Raw genomic sequence first — 18,961 nt, 5'->3', positions numbered from 1 at the left:
TTTAGTTTTGGGTTGAATTGTTTATGTGTTTGTCTCGAACTGTTGAACTGGGTCCATTGAAAATTTTGTCATCGAAGAAGGTAATCGTTTTTTTCTTGCTTCCAAACGAATTCTCCAATTTTTTGGTGTGCGTTGTAGTTTGCAAAAATTATTTTGAAAACTTATAATGGTGAGAATTGCGCAGCGGCACATTTTTAAACGGTTAATCCACTACCCAACCGATTTTAAAAATTCGTTCACCTATGAAATGCTGCTACATTGTCAGCAAATAACGTATTATGGGCTATGTTTTATTTTTAAATAAAATTAGAGCGTTTGAAATGGTTAACAAAAGGGGAGGCAAGTGAGGATAGAGAAAGTGACAGCATTAGCTTGTAGGTCTTTGTTTTTAATAACTTTGCCTACTTCATGCTTCAACCGAGTCACCAGTAAATAGTACTTCAATTTTTATGTGGTTATATTATTTTCTATTTTCTTCAAAGAGGATTTCTTTATAAATAATAAATTTCTGTCGTTAAATAAATAATCAAAATTTTTTTTCTTATTCAATTTCGCCAAACATGATTATTCAATAATAAAATGTTAAAATTAAGATCTAAAAAACAAACTAAACGATATCTTATTTAAACAATACAAATCTGTTTATAACTCTGTTTAAAAAAAATCACGACAAATGTTCCAAAAACAAAGATCAAATTATATTGCTCGTAGATTAGTGAGTGGAAGATAAACTACATGTAGGTATATACTATATGTCTGTGTATGTATGTTGTTGGAAAACTCGTAAATTTTTATTAACGTTTTTATTTTACTGTTGTTCCTTTATGACTTTGATCCAACTAGTGATCCGACAACATACATATCCAGTGGTATTACGAAGCCTCCTGTTTCTCTGCCATAGTACTACCATCTAGAGAGAACTCTGTTAAATATACTCATCTTAGGTATATGTTTTTTATATATATTTTTATGCTATATCTACCTACATTTTATAAAATTTTACCACCTTATAATTCATATCAAGCTAAAGTATACAGTGACTGTGCCATATATTTGTGTTGCACACATAGTGATAACTAAATATATCAATTTACTCCGTGTTTCAAGTAATAGTGTCATAGTGTTACCAATTGCGTTGAAAAATTTATTGTCAACATTAACAAGTTATTGAAAAACTTGTCAACCATCCAAATTATGTACAAATGAAATTTACAAAATTTAAAAAACCCCGGACAAAGGCGATTTATTCCTTGTAAATCGATTTTTGGAAACTTTGCTATAAAATGTTCTAAATCGAGTCGGTTCGACCGTTTTGGGGCTTCGATGCCACTGAAAAATACATAGACGCACAGATAAACACTTTAAACTTATAACACTCCTTCGTAAATCAATATCAAAGTGATGGTAAGGACATCAGATGAGATGGAAAAGATACTTAAAGAGCTATCATTTTTTGGGACAAATTTTTAATTTTTAAATGTTTTAATTGAAATTGAAATATTTGAGTTGACTTTGTTCTTTTGAATTATTTTTTTAAACTACCTAATTATTTTACCATTTCACTTTTCGAAATGAATGAGCCAGGTTTATTTGACCATTCATTTCCATAGTAATTATTTATATGTTAAAATTATATGTCATGCTTTTTCCAAACTGAATCGATTTTGAAAATCTCGCCAATTTTTAGTTGTTTCGGTTAGGGACACTTAAGCTCTACCTTAAATTACCTTTCAAAAGATACCAAAAAAATTAAAACCGGTTCATTCGTTCAGGCGCTGCAGACACAGACAAACGACCCTTGTTTTAGTTCAGTGGTTAAAAAGCATGTTTGTTTAAAGGTGTCTTCATAAATAAGTGACAAACTGTTTTTCCAATTTAACTGGCCTTTTGTGATTCGGAAGTTGATGAGAAAGAAACTGCATTCTCTAGAAAAGAGGCCCTTGCTTTTTTCTGAAAGATAGTTTCATAGTAGCTAAGAGTAGATTTTTCCAAAAACTCTTATGCGGGTTAATTATACTTATTCTTTCTTTTCGAAAACTACGGTACGGTAAGTGCGACGTCTATTTCATGAAGTCCGGGAAACTGTTTAAAGTTTTCCCACGCAATAACAAATTTTCCATGCCCTGTAAAAAAACCCTCCTCTTTCAAGCTAAATCAATAGAAGGAAAAACTTGTTATACTACGCACTAATTTAAACCACACTAAAATTTTCTAGAGCTGTATTAATAACAATGTTTGCATACGAGCAGAGGCCCTAATTTAAATATTAGACCGAGAGTCTACAAAATTAAATGGTATCATGTTATGAGAAAACTGCTAAACTTTCTTACTTAAAGTGAAACTTGAAAGAGAATCTGGCGAAGCCTTAGAAATTGAATTCAAGTAACAAAACTTGCTAGCCTGGAGCAAATTGCTTGCATAAAATGTTAAACTGAATTTTAGGCGTTGAAAATAGACAGGGATTATAAATCAATTTTGCTTATTATTAACAACCGGGTACTCTTTTTGCAATTTGCTACAGAAAATTTTTTCTCGTTGAAATATTTTCAGGAGTACTCCCCAAATGAAAGCTCATGTTGGCGGAACGAGGGAAAAGTGCGAGATTCAGCCAACACCTGGAAAAAAAAATTGGGGATCGTAATGTAGATAATACCATTTTATATATATTACATGTACAATGCACTGTTCACGAGATATTTGATAAAATGCGTTTTCTAAGATGGGGGCTGATTATCACACCACCTTGTCCCGCCAATTTGGGCTTACCTTCGGGGAATATCACTGATCATAATCCAACAAGAAAAAAAAATTTTTCTGCAGTAAATTGCATTATGAACCTAATTTTTTTCCTCTGGCTATTGCGGGGCTATATTTAAAGCGCACATAGCTCCTAAAGCCGTAATCCACGGCTTGCCACTAAAGATATTAATCATATAATATTTATTGTTCGTAGCACAGCCTGTATAATATTTTAATACAGTAACTTATGATACAACAAGAACTGATATAATAACAAGTTTTACGCTTAATACTTATTTTATATCTGGGTAAGGTAAGGTACGGTAAGGGTACGAATAAAAAAAATGAATATTTTGTAGAATATAATCTAACACAGTATGGTGTTCTTTCTATATTATAAAAATATACCAAGGTGTTCTATCTATAGTATAATACATGTGTACACATACCTTTATAGTACTTTACTATTGCTATTGAGGGCAAAAACAGCAACGACGGAAAACGTCACATGTATGAAGGAAAAAATAACTCATGAGCGGTGGAACTCCATCACTAAAATTATATTTCTCCCTCATAACATGTTTTATATTATTAGATGCCATTTTTTTATAAGGTTTTCTTGTGTTTTTAAATACACGAAATGTAGTAGGTAAGGTCTCAATGATCGAAACACTCGCTAATCGGATGTATGTATAAACTCATTCATTGTTATGATTCTAGGGATACAAGAGCATCACAATAATTCGTATTTAATTGCTGTGTGTACAGTCTCACATAACTACATACCTACATAATGCTTTTTATTATTTTATATGTAATATATTTTTGCATACAATCCCAGTAGTCGGAACAAATCCAGTTACCGGAACATCCCTGCTTTTTGTTATTCCAATTTATCGAGACTTCACTGTTTTAAGATAAATGGCGGCAAGAGAGGACGATAAGTCGCCACTAACAAAAGCCACTTTCTTTATTTTAACTAACGTATTCTAAGACAAATGTCAAACTACTTTGACATAAAAAGGGGGAAGGGTGCAGTAAAAATCCTACTTCTGTCACACTTATATCAACCTAAATATTTACACAAAACTCATTTACGTACCGATTTTTAAGCCTCTAGCTCAATTCGGAAGGGGTGTATAGATGCGTATAACAATAAAAACGATTTTCTCTGGGAACCGTCTCCAAAACGTTGAAATCAACCCTTGAATTTATATCATCATTCTACCTAGTATACAACCTTGCCTGTCCTATACAGGGTGGATCATTTTAATTCAAAATCGTCAACTTTCGAAACATATGCCATTAGTGCATTTAATAAAAAAAAAAATATTGCTACAGAAAAATGCATTAGCCAAAAGTTGTTAAGGGCAATAGAGGAAATTCGTCAGTGCCCATAACTTTGACCTGAAATTCAAGTTTCAAGGTAATTCCACTTGGATCTTGACTAGATCTTCATTACGTAGGCTTAACAGTTATTGACATACGAATGACTTTTATTGTACTAATGATCACTTTTGTCCAAAAAATTTTTCTAAAGCTAACGTATTTTCTTTCGATTAAATGCACTAATGACATTTTTAAGTCGAATTTCTTCAAAAAAAATGTTTTGTAATAGAAAATGTTAGTTTTTTTATGAAGATCAATTTTCTAATTCATAGTGTTATTATTCCATCTCTCACTTTTTGGGATATAAATTGACTATAAAAGCAACCCGGGAAACTAGATCCAATCTTATGTTAGAACACGAGGTACCGCATCAAACTTTGAAACTTTTGTTTAAGTTATTTTTAGTTAGGTTAGCTACAAAATAGTTATAATTTATTAAAATGGTTCATCCTGTATATCTGACATCCATAAAACCCCATAGGTGATGTTTGAGGTGCTATAAGACGAAATAAGCTTCACCCCTAACCAAATTCCACTTGTCCTTCGATACAGTGCATAAGTCTATAATTTCGGACAAAATATGACTAAAAAAGGTGAAGTAATATTTATACGAGTTTTAGATACATTGTACATTTTTATACAGCAGGGAGAGAATTATTATAGGAAAATAATACCTACTTATATTACATAAAATATGTATTTGATGATTTAGTTAAGATGGTAATGATCTCGTCGACACAGAAAAACAATCATTTAATGGAGACTACTATTCGAGTTTTAAAGAGGGTTCAATTTTTTATATTTATGATATTATAAAGAGAAGAAGTTGGGGAGGATTTTACTTTTTAAGCCTAGATCAATAACTATTCTATCTGGTAAATTATTGTATTTTTTCATTTATGCATAGTTTATTCATATTCATTTGTGAATATTCATTTATTGATTGTAGTCTCTTTGGCTACATTCGAGTGGCTTAAATTTAAACAAAGTTACTTAAACAAAGTTCGCTCTATAAAGATGCTTTGTATGATATACAAGGAAGTTGAAATTCCGAAAAAACATAAAATATTGATGTTGATAAAAAAATTGACAGTTGAATCTTAAGTATTTTACAATTATATTTCAAGTTTCGTTCTCGAGGTCACTGTGTAGTACTGCCCTTGTACGCTTATTCAATACCACATAGTTATACTGTAAATTAAAATTAAGTTAGTATCTATGAAGACGTGCTTTTTTATTCTTCATTATGTCTTTTGTGCGCTTACAAGAAACATCAATTATGATTTCTCTAATCAATTTTTAATAAATTTATCAGTTATCTTAAATAAAAACATTATTTGGTTGTTTTAAAAAGAAATAAACGTAAATGGAAAACAGTTCTCATTTGGAGTTACTCAAAAAATATATATTTTATATTAAAAGCATCAGCAATTTTTGGTTCTGAGAATATCATCAAATGATTTTTCAACGATCCTGTTGGTAATCCTTTATCTAAGGGTAAATACTAAAATATATATGTATTTAATCAATGATCATTTTGATATTTATCTATCTGAGGGAAAATACTTAAATATAGAAGTATTTCTTTATTTATATAAGTATTTATTACTTATTGGGCAACAAATTATATATCTATAATTTGTTGTACCTTTGACTGGGTCAAATAAAAAAAAATAAAAAATATAAAAATTGGGTCAGGTAAATAATTTATTTTCTACCTGAAACCTTGATTTGACCCAGATCTTTTGCTCCTGCAAGACCTCTTACAAGACTGAGAAGCAGACGACCAAAGTTATCATTTACGAAAGACATTTACGGAAACAAAACAAAACAACAAAATGTATTTTGAAGTTTTCCAAAATGTTTTTATCATTATTGATGGCAATAAAAGAGAAATGTGAAGTCAAATTTTGTAGTGATAGAAAATTAGAGTATCGTTTAATCGAGGAGCTAGATTTTTTGTATATAGAGTAAGCTACGTGTAGCGTTGTTTCTAAATCACTCAGTTGTTTTATATATAGTATACATAAAATTTTTACATCTTTGAATACATGGATATAACACATAACATATACACTTTTAAATCAAAATATTGTAATAAAATATTATAGTAGGGGGTGACATGAAGAAATATTGAAACAAAATTATATGGGGATAGTAAAAATTGGTCATCAAACGGATACAATATTTAAAAGTTAACATTGTTTGTTTCGTTTACGAAGACAATACATAATTAACATCAATTAAAAAATACGAATGCCGATTGAGATGATATAAGTAGTTATGGAAATAAATACCACGATACTCGAAATAAAAATTTATTTCGTGGTATTTATTTCAATAACCATGTCTCAACTCGAAGTCAACAAAAATAATCCTTATATGATGTAAGTATTCTATCGATGTCATATACATGAAAATCTCCTCAACAACCTTAAAAACGAAAATTCTCAGAAAATCACTCGTATCTCAACAACGAAAATTTAAAAGACATTTTGAAGAGCATAACAGTTTTCATCAAGAATGGGCGTGACACGTGTAGGATAAACACTGAACTTTTGAATCTTTTACAAAAGGTCTAGAATATTCAATTGCCATAAGAGCACTTCAAGAGTAAGAGTATTTTGGGATATCGTGTTTTTGTTTATTTGTTTAGTGTATAATAAGTATTTAATAGTGAATAATTTCTGGCAACCTAGGCTACGCTATAATCATTTAAGTACAAGGAGCATTTGTTCGTGAACAAAGTACCCGAACCATAAACTATTTGATATTTGTGCCAATTATTTACTTTTAAATACATTAAAATGGTTTAAGATATAAGTCGGGATATCTAATAGCTCTTGAATTTTCTATGTTTTTTATAGTACGCATTTTCGAAAAAAGTTGCAAAAAATGCATAAAAAATTGGATTTAAAACCATTTAAAAAAATTATTATACTATGTATATATAAAATATATCATAGTATATTAAGTTTATTCCCATGTTTGTAACACTTAAAAATATTGATGCCACGACCAATATTTTGGTATAGGTGTTCATAAAATCACCTAATTAGTCCATTTTTGGTTGTCTGTCCGTCTATCCGTCTGCCCGTCTGTTCATCTGTCTGTCCACACAATAACTCAAAAACGAAAAATATTATCAAGCTGAGCGTTCTCAGGACATAAAAAGTGGGGTCGAGTTCGTAAATAGGCAACATGGGTCAATTGGATTTTGTAAACCGTTAGAGATAGAACAAAAGTTTATATACGTAAAGAAAATATGTAAAGAAAAAATATTTCCTTTAATATAAAGTCACACAAGAAAGCTTTGATCTTGAGATGACTTTTGATTTTTATTTTTTATAAAATTAAATTAAATGAATATTGTGGAAATAAAAATTGATTCGACAAATTGAAGAATAAACATTAATTGTCGTAATATTATAGGTAAGAGTTTATTGTAGTAATATTTTGTATTAAAATTTTTGTAATGATAATTGAAATTAAATCTTTATTTTAGGGCAACGTCAAGATTGTTTCATTTGTCGATTAGTCAATCTATAAAATAAAAGATATCTTATATATGAACAATGTTCCTTATAAAAAAATATACAACTTTTGTTTGAAACATTTTTACGTAAACATCAGTGTTTACCCGTGAGAGCGCCAATTATATAGCATGTATTATAGGGGAATATCAGTTATGTATGTGTGACATGTATGTATGTGTAATGCGACAGTGTAATCAACACAGTCTTTACATGGTATTTCAACAATTAACTCAGTCAATTGTTTGTTTTCACTTGTTAAAAAATAATTTCTGCAATATGCATTATAGCAGACAGTTTTATCATTGCTCTAACATCACTCCAGATATTATTCCAGCTATTTAAAAAAAAAAAAATTATTCAAATTATTTAAGTGGGGCCGTAGTTTTTTTGTTTGTAGTTTTTATAATTAAGGAAGGTAACTTTAATTTCCAGGCAGAAATTTGTTTGTTTTCTAGTAAGAAAAGTCGCCCTATTAGCTCAGTTGGTTAAGGCGTAACCAAATCCGTCCGCGATATGCTTAGGGTAGCGGGTTCGATTCCAGCCGACACACAAAAAATTAATTTAATTAATACTTGTGATGTAGTGCATGGTTTATGCATGAAGGAGGTGCACTCAGCCTCTGAAATTGAGGAGCTGATAAATGTAATTATCAGCGGAAGGGATGGGCTGGTGTAGTGCATGGTATATGCATGAAGGGGGTGCACTTATCCTCTGAAATTGAGGAGCTGATAAATGTAATTATCAGCGGAAATTTGGTGAAACATATATATGGTATCACAATGGGCTCTATAGCCTAAGTGTGTCCTTCGTGGACAGCTAATATAACCTAACCTAGAAAGAAAAAGTTTCTTTTGGAAAAACAGATTAATTTTGTTTGAAATATGTTTATTAGTTCTGTTAATTGTCATTTTCACTCGTATATTATTTAAAGAAATTATTAAAAGAAGAGGTAAATACGTTATAGTTTATATACTACTAGAGTTAACGTTTATATATACATTATGGCTAAGCATTTTTATAGTCAATAATTAAACGATCAAACGAACTTACCTGTACGTGAAGTTCGATCGTAATTATACGATATTTTCGCCGAAATGATTACATGAGTAGTGACATCTCTTGTTGCTACATATAACCAAGTTTTTTAGAGTTCAATTTTTGAACTTGGCGCCTTCTTTAGAGGTAGCGGCCTTTTACTGTAACTATCTTCATAATTTTCAAAGCCTAAAAAACTGTACGAGAGAATTTTTTCATATTTGTCGTGGTCGGAGAGTTTTCTCCTGTAACCACCCATTTTTATATATAAGTAATATATAAATACACAGTTATACACAGTTATTTTACTATCCACAGTTAATTTAAAAAATTTTAAATAATAAATTTTTCACAGTAACATTAAACACGTGTGTTATGTTTGCACGAAAAAATGTTATGAAGATAATTACAGCAAAAGGCCGCTACCGAGACGAAAATTGCAGTATAAAAAATGTTCTGGGATATATACTTCTTCATTTCTATTAACTGTTTTATCATTATCTTTTTTTATTATTAACATTTTAAGTGAAAATATTTTCAATAAGTTGATATAAAATTCAAATATAATTTCTTCGTTTAAAGTTTTAATTAATTTTTATCGGGAATATATAATGTAATAAGTAATGTCTTAAAAGAATTTATTGTTAAAGATCGGGTGATGTTAACAGGAGAAATAGAATAGCCGAATAGTGCTATAGCTCTTGTTTGTACCTGGTGAGGATACAAAAAAAAATTTCCTTTATAAAGTAAAAAACATCTTTTTTGCGAAACATTTTTTCGACCCCGTATATTATGTAACATCAACGACCATATAAAATTTCCATATCTCTATTTTGAGCATTAAACGAGCAAGCTATATTTTCTGCTAAAATCACCCGATCTAAATTCTTGATATGAATATAATGATCGTTTATAGATTTATAGATTACTTTTCTTTTTTTTTTTTTTATATTTTTTAAATAGAAATTCAAGTTTTTCATAAATGATATGAAATAGTCAGTAATAATCATAAAATAATTTATTACTATATAGTTAGTAATGATTATAATTTTTTTTCATCTATTAGACTACCTAATATGATATTCAATCCCATCGTGAAACTTTCATGTTACAAAAAAAAAATTCCTATTTATAGTTTTGGAAAAAACTCATTATGTAAGGTAATTTTGGACCAAAAAATATATAAACCGCTGGTTTAAGGTAATTTTAATGGAAAAATCCTTCCAATCGTCAAATTAAGATCAATTTTGTTAAATTTCGGCTAAAAATTACCTGAGAAACTTGGTTTTGTTTCATTCTGACACAAATATTTTTTGTGATTTTTTCGATTTTTTGAAAAAATTTAGTTAGTGACTAATAACTTTGCAAAAAGTCAAGAAAATTTTCATATTTCCAGTTTTAATGATTCATTCATTTTATAAAATAATTTTGGCAAAAAATTTATAAAAGTCCCGATCATATGATGATTGGACGAGCAGTTTCGGAAATATCACTGAAAATCTTTATGAAAAACCGTCTCTCGGATCGAGCTAAGCGATATTCCTAAAAGACATTCATCCAAACGATAACTCGTCAGCGTTATCAAAGTTCTTGCATTATGAGAACTTTGCTCAATTTCGATTTAAAACTAATATAACTTTTATTTTTCAAATGGTATATCTGATTGAAACTTTTTCTATCTTCATATAATTTTATCTGTTCTCGAATTATGAATTGTTTAGATTTTTTCAACCTATCTACAGTTTAAAAAAAAATTATTTAAGTTCTTCAGAAATTTCTTTCATCGCGAGGGTAAAGGTGTAAGAAAAAAAATTTAATTTTCGGAGCTGTTCGTTCTCTTTCGTTAGTTACTATAAGTAACTAACATGACGGTGATATAAGTCGTACTTAGTAAATTAAAGAATCTTGCGATAGAAATATGGTAAAATAGAATGTTTCTTTCTGTCCACACCTTAAATTCCTTATTTCTTTCTCATAAGTAACAGAAACTGTAAAGATATTTTAAAATAAACTACAATTTATTTATAAAGTAAACGAATATTCGAGAAATATTTAAAGCATGTACAGAACGCGTGAGCAAATATCTCATCACGCGGCTAAGGACTACCGAACGGTTGACGCGGGTGCTGACGGGTTAAGATATTTATATTTTATTGGTCAAAGTTACATACCTGTTGTTATAAGTTTATAATTTCATTCAATTTTGAAAAAAAAAGTAAATGTTTCACCATAAGCAACAAATCTCTCAGGCAAATAATAAAGATTAGCTAGATACATGCATAAACATATTGTCTCATAAAAAACATTGTGTTATGAAGTGAAAATTTACAAGATTCAATACAATCTATTATTTTAACCCTTAAACGACCAGTTTTGGAAAAATAGGAAATGTTTTATTTTTACATGCATTTTAGTTTTATTTAGGTCAAATTAAGACAATAAATTTTAAGTTAAAATAATTTATTTTAATTTTCATGCTGATTCCAAAGCCTTTTCTGCTGAGGCACTAAAGTCCTGTAAATGGAAATAAAGGTTTGCTTACCACATAAAAACAAAAAAATTTCTATCGCAAGGGCTGCGTTAGCTAAGCGAATTCCCTTATTTTTCTAAAAATCGAATATTGAATGGACACATACATACATACATGGAATGGACACATAATAAACTTTTTATTCTTTTTCCACAATACATATATTGTCCAGAATATGTCATGTTTCTTATTATTTATTTACAAAAGCAATAGCTCCATTTCCTTCGGCAATTTGCTAAAAATCAATTAAAAAAAGTATTCGAAAGGCTGTTTTCAAACTGAAATAGGTATTAAGTAAATAGTTTTGATTATTTTGTTAACTATGAAACATTATTTTAATAAACAATATATTTAGATAGTTTGAACTGCATACAACGCAGAGTTTGAGAGTACCGCCAGTCCGCGAAGGCTAAAATCACCAAAAATATCAAATTTTTTTAGATAAATGTTTCTCTTTTCTCCCCAAAATGTATACAATACCTTTTGTATGAATGATGCACTTGTCAAAAAAAGTTTGCTTTTTTATTAATCAGATCTGGATGTAAGTTCGATTTTCCTTAGTTGGTGGTAAAACGAAAAAATGCAAGAACTGAAGAATTTATATGAACTTTTTTCTTCAAATACTTCTCATATGGTCGGTATACTGGTAGCATATAGTTATACCAAGTAGTACATCAACATTTATACAATAGATTTCCACTTGATTGATAAATGATAATAATAAATATAAAAGTCAACTATTTCTACAAAAATACATTGAGTGTATTCAGAAGTAACAAGTCAAACAAAAATTAGAAAATGTTACCTCAATATCTTTATATATTATATTATGTATACAGTCATAGTTTTCTAAGCTGCATTGTCATAAAAATACTAGCCATATTATTATCTTTTTTTTGGGACAATTGGAATAAATGACATACATACATTATATCCAAAAAATAATCCGTTAAAAGAATATAGAAAAATACTATACCTAACAGATAAAAAAACTATAACAGATAACTTCAACTAGTGGTCTTGTGAAACATTCTGAAAAAAAAATTCTAGAAAACTTTCGAAATTTTCGAAAATCAGTGATGTCTACGAAAAAATGTTCTGAACAAAAGTTGTTTTTTTTTTTTTATTAGAAATTTTGTATACTTTTAAAGTTTTGTTCTATCTCTAACGGTTTGCAAAATGGAATTTACTGAAGAAAACCATGCATGCTAGGATATTATCCACTGCTCAATTGTAATTGAATGAGGAACTGGAAAAACATCATAAAGGAATGCAAAACATGACACAGTTAACAATAGAGTCTCGTTAATTTTTATAACTAAGTATTGTATTTATTTCGATTACTGGGATTGTAGGAAAAAATTTATTATAAATAAATAAAAAAAAAACCTTGCAAAAACACTATTGGGATGTATAAATCCAACCGAGACCATACACACAGCATTAAGCACGTGTTATTGCTGTTTTTAGAATCATAATAATGAATTATATTAGATGCATAATACATACAAACAAACAATAACACTGTGAGTGGACGAAAGCGGCGTGGAAAGTGGGGGCAGGCGAAAAGAGTTCCGATTAGTGAACGATTCTGTCAAATGGGTTTTTCACAATTGATTTTTTTAAATTGTTTTTTTTTTTTTTTTTTTTTTTTTTATGTAGTTATGGAGGCGGCAGAAATATTTGTTTGAAATAACATACTTCTCTATCGCACATCCCCATAGCAGGTAGTTTCGAAAGTTATTTTAAAATTTTACTAGAGCTCTTTTGATAGACCCTTCTCTTCATAAGCTTCAATTTAATACATTTATCTATTTTATGCATGTATACAAGGTGGTTCAAGTTATAACAGCAGGACTACAACAAATGGTATTAACGTATAAATAATGGTAAATTCTCAAGACACCTTTAGTCTGAAAAGCCTTTTTTTCTAGATTCAGAGTAATAAAAATTTGGAAATGGGAAATTAGATATAAGTGTTCTATAACCCAGTTTCGAAAAAATTTGTTAGGCCACTAACTTCCATTAAATTGGTGGTGAAAGATATTTTTTTGGAAGCAGGGTTATGGCACGTTTAAATATCCGCAGACGATTTTCGTAGTTTATCACTAAAATCTATAAATTATGAAGGATTCTTAGATCATACTTTGTGGAAAAGTTTTTTCTAAGCAGTCGATTTGACAATAGTCATAATGATCTTTTGTTCTAAAATTTCAACACTCTGTATCCCGAACAGAAGGCTTCCCCAACTATAAGTGTACCGCGAAATTATCATTATGTAAACGTTACGATTTGCTGAAGTTTTGCAGTATTAACTTGAACCATCCTGTATATTATACCTATTATACATGTATATGAGTATATGTTCTATATATATATATATATATATAGTATGTGTATAACCACTTGAAAAACTAAATACTCAAACTCAGTGTTATGATAAATTATTAAAAGTTTTATACATGTTTGAAATGGTATCGAAGCATACAACCATATTGGTTTTAAATCAATCATCGTTCATAGTTTTTTTTTCATATAACTTTTACCCCTCCTCGAATTCTCTAGATATTACGGTGTTCTATTTTATACGCCTACACTAACGCATAGCACATTTTTACAAAAGTTTTATATAATAAATACGTAATAAAAAGTGGAGGTGCCATTAAATGAAAATGTATATTTAGAAAAAATGAATAAATTAGTTTTTCATGTAGTTTTATTTTTTCTTTTTTTTTTTTTTTTTAACTATAATACAAATATAATAAATGAAATGTTTGTATGGTTATCTATATAAAATCATTTAGAAGCCTATTGGCTAGGAGCATAGCCGGTGGAAAGAACTTCTAAATGACTGCAGCGCTGTTCTTTTTATAAAATTTGAAATAAATCATGCGTTTCATTCAATATATGACTAATTTTCAAGTGTTTACATGTAAATAGAATAGTAAACATCAAATTCAAATTATTGAAAAATAAAAATTATACTTGTTGCATTGAAAATTGTGAACAAAAGAGACCAAATTGAATAAATAATACAATTATATTAATAAAGTATTGTGTCTTTACTATGGTAGCTCCCTGAAATGAAACTCATGTACGGAGCAAATATGTGTCTCGCCTATCTAATGAATGTTCTTTCTCATGGTTAAAAACAAACAAAAAATTTCCATTTGCTATTTAGTAATTGATTAGTTTGAGTGGCGGTGTGTAAATATCAGTCTCAACTTTATTTTAATATATGTGATATTCCTCTATACCACTATGCTCCAAAAGTAACTTCAATGGCACAAAATTTTTAGGTGGCATATATAAAAATTACTAGAGACGATTATTTTATGAAAAATCTAGTAATGACTCGATTTAGTTGTTATCTCGATGCTGTCAACTCTTTTAAATGGCGATTTACCGCGCCATTACAAATTTTAAAAAATGAAAATATTATGAACAAAATATCGCCTTTTTCCTTTGATATTAGCCTTTGTTTTTACGACCCTATCTCCTCCAAAGTAGATTGTGGTGGACATTTTATGACTGTGGAAACTTTTTGTTTTCAAAACTAGTCTTTAGTTTGCTTCATCTAGTAGGTACATGTAAACTTCTAGCAGGAATTTTATCTGTACAAATTAAAAAAAATTGATTTACCCAGGCTTAACTTAAAATCTATTTAGATACTATGAATATGATGCTACCGTCGCTTAGTTATTTTTTTAATGGAATTTTTACCTTGAATTGCCATTTTTTCAAATGGCTATACAAAATTTTCGAAATAATTCGCATTCATGTGGCACCAACACTGTAATTTAATCCTTCCGGTGACTGCAAGTGTAGGTACAAGAATCGAAAGTGTTTTACACTGTTGGACTTGTGTTTAATTATTTGTTACAATATCTTTGTCTGCACCTGAAAGAATTGTTAACAAATAGAAAATAACTAACAATATTTATACAAAATCAACCCTTTATTCACACATATGTAAAAATATATAAAGGTCACATTCTTAAATATTGGGACTATATTGCAACTAAAGGGTTAAATTTAAAATGTATATTGACGTGTAATCTAACTTGTTAGAAACATCTGATTTACTTTTTTAAAAGATTATTTTTTAATTAAAAAAAAAAATTTGTTCTTAGACATGATATAAGATCGATCTTTACCCATCTGATAACCAGATGAGATACATTTTAACAGCCCGCATCAAAAAAATGGGTGTTATAAGTTTGACCGCTATGTGCGTGTGTCTGTCTGTCTGTATGTCTGTTTGTGGCATCGTAGCGCCTAAACGGATGATTTGATTTTTATTTCCTTTGCTTCGTTTGAAAGACAATTTCATGGAGAGTTCTTATCTATGTTTCAAGTGTGAGTTTAGGGTTCTGCACAGAAACAACTTAAAAATAAGCGGTGATCCTCAAAATCGGTTTAGTTTTGAGAAGGCTCTAAGAAAAAACCTAATTTAATGGAGAATGTTCTTAGATACGTTTCAAGTGCGAGTTAAGTGTTCCGTATCAGGAAAAATTATCGGAGGTATTAAAATTTTGTAAATTTCACTTGTTTATGAAAAGTGTTCCTATTTTTAATAAGTTTAATTTTAATCAATTTTTTTCAAAACGTTCAAATGGTATGAACAAGATATACACCGATCTGTTAACCAATCAAAAATGTTATCAGAAAAACGAAAATTTAATTACAAAAATAATGGTATAGACTTGCCTAAAAAAGTTTCTTGATTAATATTTTTGTTTCATTAAAAAATACTTGAAGAACACAAAAGTTTATAAACTTCTCAGAATCTTGTTGATTATGTCAAAATAATTTTTTGTTTTTTTTGTTTCAGTGGTTGCAATTGAGTTTGCTGCATGCCTTCGCTTAACAGAAGTACGAATACCAAATCATACGGTACGCGATCAAAGTGCTCGACTTGAATGCCATTACGATCTAGATGGTGAAGCATTATATTCAGTTAAGTGGTATAAAGATGGTAATGAATTTTATCGATATGTGCCAATGGAACGGCCACCAGTTCAAGTATTTCAATTACCTGGCGTCACAGTTGATGTAAGTTTTTTAGAACAATTAGTTTATACATTAAATAACTCTTTAAAACATTTATGCGTTTTAGTCTAGGAGGCTGAACGGTTTTTTCGGGATGATAAGCATCAAACTAATATTTCGTAATTGGGTTCGTTTCGACGAAATGTTCTTTCTTTATGGACGAAAATTCTAGTGAGTGGTATGTTTTTCTTTCATGCGGCTTGGAAACTTCTATTTTCACACACAAGCTTTACTTTGACGGTAGGAAGAGAGTTGAATAATAAGTGCAAAAATCGTTATTCTCGATTCTGAATTACAAAGGATGTACGTCATACTTGGAAATTATAATTATATTTATTAATTATCATACAAACGAGCTAGAAAGAAAAAATATCTGTCAAAGAGAAGTTCGCACACACCGATTAAAAAGTTTTTAGCGGCATGGAAAAAAAAAATTATTTAGAAGAATTTTCGGAAATAGAGAACTTTGGCTTCTAGTCGAAATGAAGTCAGTTTGAGGCCTCTCATAAAATACGCTCGTATACTAGTAGGAGAGTGGTATCGCTTAGTTTGACCAGATTTGATAAGGGAAGGGGGTAGTAGTATCTAAGTTTACTTGATATTTGCAGTAAATTCCACTTTAATTTTATTTTTAGATATTTTGAAATTTTATTAATAAAATATTAAATTATTTTGTCAAGCGTTGCAGATTTGATATAAAACATTAAATTTAGTACTGTTTTCAAATATGCAACGGAGCTTTAACCTAAGAGTTTAGAGCTCATTTTATTGGAAACTATAAATCGGGTGTAAAATATATTTGTAATATTTTTTTTGCTCTAATTAATATACATATTCTCATAATAAAAGGTATGAACAGAAATTCTAATCAGTATATATAAGGGAGCATCGTTTAAAAAGCTAGATGGTTATTTAAAATTTAATATTCGTAATTCTGAATTGCGTTTTTAGTCTTAAATTTCGAAACTTTATTCTTTTTGGTAATTACTTGAAAATAAATTGAAGTTAAAAAAAGTGAATTAAATCTAAAACAGCGTATTGCTTAAATTGATATATTGAATTCTAAAACAAGCATTCACAAAGAATTTTTTTTTCAGCTACACAATTCATCAGAAAATACCGTTGTATTATCTTCAGTGAATTTGAAAAGTAGTGGTCGGTACCGTTGTGAAGTATCTGCTGAAGCACCATCATTTCAAACTGTCACTGACCAAAGTGATATGATTGTAGTTGGTATGTTTGTTATTCTTTACAATTATAATTTTTTTTCTTTTAGTCTTTCATTTTTCCACCCACATAGCATAGCATACAGCGTCCAAAAGACGTTTAAATCATTTAACATTGTTGTTGGCTTGGTTGAATGAGAAGATTGTCAAGTTCGACCATAGTTTTAACCGTAATCATAGCACATTGAAAAATTATTTTATAAATCCACGCACATTACTGCAAAAGTTTTGGACAAAACAATATTTCTCTATACTTATTTAAAATAATTAAAACGAGAATCAAAAAGTAAAAAAACATAAGCAGTCGTGGAGACTGTAGACGCAAGTGAAAACTTAAAACTTTGCAATAACTGGGTTTTTTCCAAATTTTTTAATTAATTATAATATGAATATTTAAAATTTTATTGCTTGTAAATTGAAATTTCTAACGTGTGTATAAAACACTATTATATACAAATCATAAAATTAATCATTTTACAAATGAACACTAATTAAAAGTTAACGAAAATCAAAATTACAGAGATGTCGTTTTTCGATTGAAAGAAGTTTTAGTTTTCTAGGTTAATGATGCAAGGCCATAAGATTTTACCCTACCAAATAGTATTTACTAGACATTAGATTGATACCCGCCCAGTTCACCGGGGTAAAAAATAAAAACCACCGCTTTGTAGCCTACACCCTCTCTTGATATACACAGTTTTCAATTTTGTTAAATATAAAATAGTCATAATTCATGGGGTATATCAGAATAGTTGCCCATGATTTGTTTGACATTTTCTTTTTTAAATTTTTACAGAATTCTTAAATTTATGGTTCAAAATGGTGATCATAGAACTGCTCCATCTATAATCATCGCTTTGAAACATAAATTAAAGATTTCTGTATAAATTTAAAAAATGGTAATGTCAAATTAAATTTAATATCCTGTACAGTTCATTAAAAACCATTCCAGATTTAGCGTGAAAGCGTAAGAAACAAACAAACAAACAAACATGCTTACTTTCGCATTTACAATATATAGATATAGGGATAGGGATATATTACATATTGTCTAAGGATCCTATAAAAGTTTTCACTTCAAAAATTTAGAACAGGTTGAACTTAATCGTTGAGTCTAGACTAACACTGAAAACGGATAGTATATACATACTGAAATGACAGTTTTATAAGACCATATTTTGAAAACTTTTTTGTTTTTAACGTTCCAGAAGAGATTTTGACTTAAAAAAACGGCTTTCACGCTAATCAGAAAAATGCAAACTTATAACTGTAATGAACCGACTGGAGAGTAGGGCCTACTAGACAACTTTCCTCTATTCACTCCATCACACAATGAAATAGTAAAATATATTACACCTGACACATAACAGAGTATTATTATTATTAGTATTAAATGCATTTGAAAAATGTTTCGTATCTTTTCAAGCATGGTCATTAAACATTCTCAACAAATA

At 29.2% G+C, this 18,961-nt stretch overlaps 1 protein-coding gene across 1 annotated transcript in view; it reads left to right on the top strand.

Moving 5' to 3' along the window:
• The window catches only part of LOC123303108, a 386,779-nt gene that overhangs the window by 294,025 nt on the left and 73,793 nt on the right, over positions 1 to 18,961 (top strand). The window contains exons 2-3 of the mRNA XM_044886253.1: positions 16,064 to 16,284; positions 17,379 to 17,514. Of these exons, the coding sequence (XP_044742188.1) occupies positions 16,064 to 16,284; positions 17,379 to 17,514 (357 nt within the window). The remainder of the gene's footprint in view (positions 1 to 16,063; positions 16,285 to 17,378; positions 17,515 to 18,961) is intronic.

The sequence above is a fragment of the Chrysoperla carnea genome, chromosome 1 (assembly GCF_905475395.1).
Source record: "Chrysoperla carnea chromosome 1, inChrCarn1.1, whole genome shotgun sequence".
Classification (NCBI taxonomy): domain Eukaryota; kingdom Metazoa; phylum Arthropoda; class Insecta; order Neuroptera; family Chrysopidae; genus Chrysoperla; species Chrysoperla carnea.
The sequence above is the reverse complement of the archived record's forward strand: the minus strand, read 5'-3'. Positions and strand labels throughout refer to the sequence as shown.